Source organism: Halichoeres trimaculatus, unplaced genomic scaffold, assembly GCF_033239565.1.
Source record: "Halichoeres trimaculatus isolate MK-OKI-2021-1 unplaced genomic scaffold, fHalTri1.1 fHalTri1_scaffold_3, whole genome shotgun sequence".
Taxonomy (NCBI): Eukaryota; Metazoa; Chordata; class Actinopteri; order Labriformes; family Labridae; genus Halichoeres; species Halichoeres trimaculatus.
This window is the reverse complement of record NW_027437181.1, coordinates 19,716,775-19,722,781: the sequence shown is the minus strand read 5'-3', so window position 1 is coordinate 19,722,781 and position 6,007 is coordinate 19,716,775. Positions and strand designations below refer to the sequence as shown.

Genomic DNA, 6,007 nt, shown 5'->3' with positions numbered 1-6,007 from the left:
GACCTGGCAGGTATCCTTTACACTTCATTGAAAAGTTAAGTTGCAGTGAGCAGTCATGTGGCTCTAGTGGTTTGGGAAGTCATTTGAACATAAATTCAAACACACTAATGACCATGATATCATTCTTCCTATCCCTAACAAACATTTTTGATATCTGCAAAAGAATTATTCATTTGAAAAACTGTCGTTTCAAATAAATATTATCAGACTGTTGCATTATTGCCGGTGATAATTTCACTTTTGACATCAAAATTAAAATAGCCTACAACCAAACTATACTTGATTCTGAAACTCAGACATAGTCATAAAGGCAATCATATTTATTTCTTCTTTCTCAAATTATATTATGATTATTTTTATTATTAGTATCATTTATTTATTTACTTATTCATTTATTTAAACGATTTCCACAATTACATTGAGCATTTTTGGAAAGTGTTAAAATAAACTCAAGACGAGTTATACTGTGATCATAGTTATCTAGACTGATGATGAAATGTATGATTCCCAGACCTTTTTATTTCTGTTTTCTATATATTATGTATTTATTCATTTATTTATTTATTTATGACGATTAAATGTCTAAAAGCAATACCCAGTCAAGCCATTACGCACTGAAGTTTTTATTTCGTTTTCTATTAAGAATTTATTGATAAATTTAATAAATAAATTTATTTATTAATACTAACTTTATTAATAAATCCATGTTAATGGTAATAATGCTTAACCTAAATAAGTGACATCACTATAGGTAAAAAAAAAAATGTTAGTGAAATATACCAAGCTCACATGTAGTCTACAAACTCACACAGCAGCAGCTAAGACACGCCCTACAGAGGGCACATCGTGATTTTCCACTGTGAACAGCATCAAGTGTTAAATGACGCCTATGATAAATGTGTCAAGCCTCTCCTCTCGGAAAGGGGCAGTGGCTGATGAATAATAAACACTCTGAGCCCGCCCATTTAATGTTTATTGATCAGCTCTCCGGCAGGCCTATCTGACAGCGGTCAGATTCAGTCTGGATATGGCGTCGCTGCACCGACACAGGATGATTCTTCACCTCTCCGTGGGAATTTCACAGTCGCACACCCGGACGACGCTTCTAGGTTTTTGTCGCTCCTAATTGAGATCCTACATGGCGATGGAGGACGTGGATAATAACTCAGCGGTTGAGGCGACCAATACCAAAACAGGCATCAAGAAAGGAGGTGATGTCGGAGATAACGGGGCTTGCATAGACAGGCAGCCGGACACGGTGGTCCACCGAGCGGGACTGAATCAGACTGCAGGTCGCGGCAGCCGCAGTGGTCATGGAGCTCATGCTGCAACGGGGATCCGAGTGCTAAAGGCAAGTCATAGACGATATGATGTGTTGTTCTCTGATGCAGCTGAAGATTCAAACATGACAAAGTGCTCGACAAATATCTAAATATGGTGTTAAATGCCAAGGTTTCCTTACATTGCAGTAAAAGATTATAACAGGGCAAAGTGCAGTGAATGCATCCTTGTAATATTATGTAATGCCTGTGATACCCAGTGATTGATGTCCTCTAGTTGATGATTGATCTGTGGATGATTGCCATTAAATGAGGAATGTACCAGGGCCAATTAACAGCCTCAAACCCCCCCCCCCCCCCCCCCCACACACACACACACTCACACACAAACACACCAAAGGCAGCTAAAGCTTTTACTGGAAGGCCCACAGCCTAACTGTTTGTATGAAAATTTAGGGAAGGATGCATGATAAGTATTGACACGTAATTCCTAGGGGAAGCATCTTCATATGCACATACACGCTCAGAGAGTGCAGAGTGCATGCTGCTTTTCCAGTGCTATTCAAGTAATAATGTAGGGGTTGTACAAGCAGTGTATTTGAGGGAGAGATACGCTAAAAACATGGCAAGAAATAAATGTATTTGTTTAAAAATTGGACTCCACGTCATTCAAATTCAGATTTACTCCAAAGTTTTGATACCTGAACCTTTACCCTTCTGTCCTGTTCTTCAGTTGGTCCATCTTTTTTATACCTTTAAACAGTATCATAAAACAGTAATATGTCATATCTTACCCTATATGCCTGCTTTCTTTGTTAAAGTATGGTCAAGAGTGCTGATTTGGTGAGAAAGACTACATTCTGTGTTAAAGCTAGACATCATGATTCATACAAGGCAAACCCACCACCATCATTCAATGACAAATACACTTTAATGTATTTCTATTAATAGATTAGAGTGCATTTATCTTATTCTCTCTGAACAGGTTAACTGAACATAAACACTATTTACCAGCTCTCACAGCCACTCAGCAAAGTATATCCACACCTGGGAACCACCTACAAACATCTGTAGTCAACTTGTTGGGCCTTTCCTTAGCAACAAGCATCAGTGGCTTTGATGCTTCACTCAGACACACCTTGATAGGATAGCAGTTTACTTTGACCGTAATGGATATTTCAACAAGTGTGAAATTGGAGCTGGCCTTTCAACGGTTGCACTCCCACCTCTGTGCTTTTTTAAATAAGGATGCTGTGCTAAGGACAGAGTGAAAGTGAAAGTTCTTTCTTGATTTTCAGAAGAAACACCAACTATAACCTGATCTTTTCTGTATTTTACTTTAAAATACACTGATTTTCACGTATTGTATGAAAAACTTAACTAATCATTAACTGATTGACTACAAATGAATGCTGCAAACCATTCAAACAGGGAATGCCCCAATCCAACTTTTCTGGTTCTGATACTGATACCAATACCGATACAGATACAGATACAGATACAGATACCTGGGCTTTGGTATTGACTGATACTGATACCAATCCAATACCAGTGATAAAAGACTGGTAACGTTTTAGGTGAAAGGCGAAAAAAGAGTATATGGAATAGTTCCATTTTCTGAAGTTAATATTTATTCAAACTATGAAATATTTAAATTTTTACCATCAAAACAATTCTTCATAATGTACACTTGTTCTTTTATAATGTAAACTGACTAGTGATGCAGCAAAAAACAAAGCAAGTGCATCAGAGGCAACATTTCAAATCAAGTAACAAAGAGTGCTGGGAAAAAAAATAACAAAAATGCATAGAGCCTTTTGCCTGGATCGGCACCATGGATCTCTTCCCATCGATACCCATCGAGCCTTGAGGGGCACCGATACATCAATCGGTATCAGTGCATCCCTAATTCAAACCCATCTTTTAATTGATTTAGTATTCATACCTTCGACAGATTACATTTCTTTTAAAGATCAAATACCACTGTCGTTAGGTAGAGGCTTTATCAATGAACTTGATCAGTCAAGAGAAAACTAATTAAAGCTGCTTATTCAGAAGTGATTTAACAGTAAATTGATGTTCAAGCAGTTGTGCCACAGCTGAATTAGGTTTCAACAGCTTTTGAAACAAAATAAATTTATAATCAAATAAAAAAGACTTCTAGCCCTGAAAATTATGACCGCAGTCATAACTGTGATTAAAAAGGCTGTCAGTGAAGCTGAAGTAAGTCAGTATTTACGGTCTTTTCAAAACACTATTTGGTACTACAAACTTTCCTATCTTATGAGGAACTGAGGAGCGTCATTCACAGAAAAACTAGGAGTGTGTTATGTGTGTTTGTGCATCTTTGTGCATGTACAGCTGAGTCAGAATAGAGGATGGATGTTCTCATCTCTTGGACCAACTACAATGCTGTTTGTACTCATTGCACTTGTGATTAGCTTTCATGATTAGCTCAGATTTTACGGAGCTGTTACGGTTTTAGCATCACAGCCATGATCAGATTTGGTCTGGTTTTGCTTAGGTTTAGGAATAACATGAGATGACTACACATCCCGCTTACATTGCTTCAATTGGTTATAGCAAGAGCTAACAAAGCCCTCCTGAGGAAGTTTAGGGTTGAGTCTAAATAGAAAAAAAACGAAGTGTCCTCAGTAATGAAAGGAATTAACATCCACCAAAGTACACAAACATTGGTTCCTTATCCTTGGCGCCCTGCCTAAATATGATACCAGAGTGGAAGGGTACTACTTTAGTTCAACAAATGCCAAATACCAATTTCATGAAGTGACACTTGATTTTAGCTACCTTTGTGGGATGTAAATGATTTCTCCGAAAGGTTTTAGATCAGCTGCATCCACACTTAGACTCTTTGACCATATTTTTTATTTGCACTGTCGAGTGTTAGTAGACTATTGAAATTATAGTGGTATCTACCAGCAGATATTAAATGTATCCCCCCAGCACATATGCAACAGTCAAGAGTTAATTTTGAACCCCCCAACGGATGTTGAACATACTGATATGTATCTAATGTCAACCTGTGTTATGATGACTCCTTCTATGTCAGCAGCGCAACATAAAGCGGAATGGAAGTCGTGGCTGTGTAGCAAGGAAGACAAGATTTGGTTCACGGGAGAGAGACTGGCTTAAGGGGGACACCCAGCGGGGCTGTGTGTGTCTGTATGGGGGGACAGTAGACCCTCAGCCACCTGCCACTGGCCCTCAGGCTTCTTCCACCCCTCAGACAGACCTACAGTTGGTGCTATGCTCCACCAGTACTACTGTGGAGGAGCTGTGTGCCCAGAGGAATGGACAGGGACTCTATGTCCAGCTTCATGGAGACCTGGTCAGGTAAATACTCACAAAGTTTAGTCATCACACAAAAGATGCATTTGAATTTTTTCCTGTCAAATGTGCATTTTAGCCCAGTGGACAGTAGCTCAGAGAATATACAAGAGCTCTTCTGAGCATTGGTGATACCTTCACATTTTTTAAAACAATCTGGGTCAAAACTGCATCAATTCATCTAAATGGATCCAACACATACATCTACAATACTACAGCTGCAGCACTGCATCACTGTGTTCATTCGATCTATTCAGTATAGCTCTGCAGCTCTCAAAAGCATCTGAAAGCTCCAAACTGAATGTTTAATCATCATGTACAAAGAGAAAATGGAGAAAGTCGAAGAAGAAAATGGCATGATATTTAAAAGATGCTTTGAGTTGCAGTTATGTGATTACACAGCAAGTAAAAGGTGATGAACTGCAGCTGGTTTAGACAGCTGCATTGGTTAAAAATTAGGAACATCTCTACCTACAGACACGGAAAAGTCCAATTTGCTAAAGGGTAAAGGATTAACTAAAGCAACTGAGCAAGTTACGTACTTCCATGATGTTCTGAAAATGTTTCAATCTATTTCTTGTTAGTGAAAAATGTATTTATTTATTGTTCTCTGTTTATTTGTTGCACAAAGGTAGTGTTCAGAAGAAAATTTAAAATATATTTTTTAAGTGGTTTTTAATGTGGTGAAGTTTTATTATTTTCCTTTTCTGCAGTTTAATATGGATAATTGATGTCTTCATGAAATGGTAGTAACATGTTTTGGTCCAAAAAGCCAATAATTCAAGCACAGCAGCATTGTTTCCAGGCTCTCATAGCCCCTCTGTTCAGAACGCTCTGATTTAGTGGGCGTGACCTTATTATGTAAATGAGCCACCGCTGATACTGCCCCGCTCTGCCACATCTATGACGACCGAACCCCGAGTGCACAATGTTTAAAAAACAGCGACTCTTGTTTACCGTAACATTACAGGCTAACACAACAGGCTAACCGCAGCTAAAGTTAGCATCCTGAAGCTAACACAGAGACAGGGGTACACTGAGGAAAAGCTCTTACATCTGCTCCACAGCACACAGCATTTAAAATGCTCACATTTCCAGGGTCCAAGGTTTGTTGGCAGATGGTTGGTAATGCGCCTGTTTCAGGACCAGTCTATTCGCAAGCCCTCTGTTGTACTGTCCAAAGTTGAAAAGCAGTCAGCCGTGAAGTGACTAGCACACACATGCACAGTTGTACTGAGTGTAGCTGGCACATTTCCCTCATAAATGAACTCAAGCCACTTAGTTGAGTCTTCTTCCGAGATGGGAAGCTTGTGCATGGAACTACACAGCCAACAGCAAAGCAGTGATGAGAAGTGGGCGGGGAGGTGGTTCGGGGGTAT

At 39.1% G+C, this 6,007-nt stretch overlaps 1 protein-coding gene across 2 annotated transcripts in view; it reads left to right on the top strand.

Annotated features, from left to right (window-relative positions):
- The first annotated feature begins 861 nt into the window (after nt 1-861).
- phlpp2 (PH domain and leucine rich repeat protein phosphatase 2) overlaps nt 862-6,007 on the top strand; it is a 36,943-nt gene continuing 31,797 nt past the window's right edge. The window contains exons 1-2 of one of the 2 annotated variants that reach the window (XM_074666587.1): nt 862-1,351; nt 4,351-4,634. In XM_074666587.1, coding sequence (XP_074522688.1) covers nt 1,139-1,351; nt 4,351-4,634 — 497 coding nt within the window. In that variant the 5' untranslated portion in view covers nt 862-1,138. The remainder of the gene's footprint in view (nt 1,352-4,350; nt 4,635-6,007) is intronic. The other variant, XM_074666588.1, reaches the window with a different exon arrangement.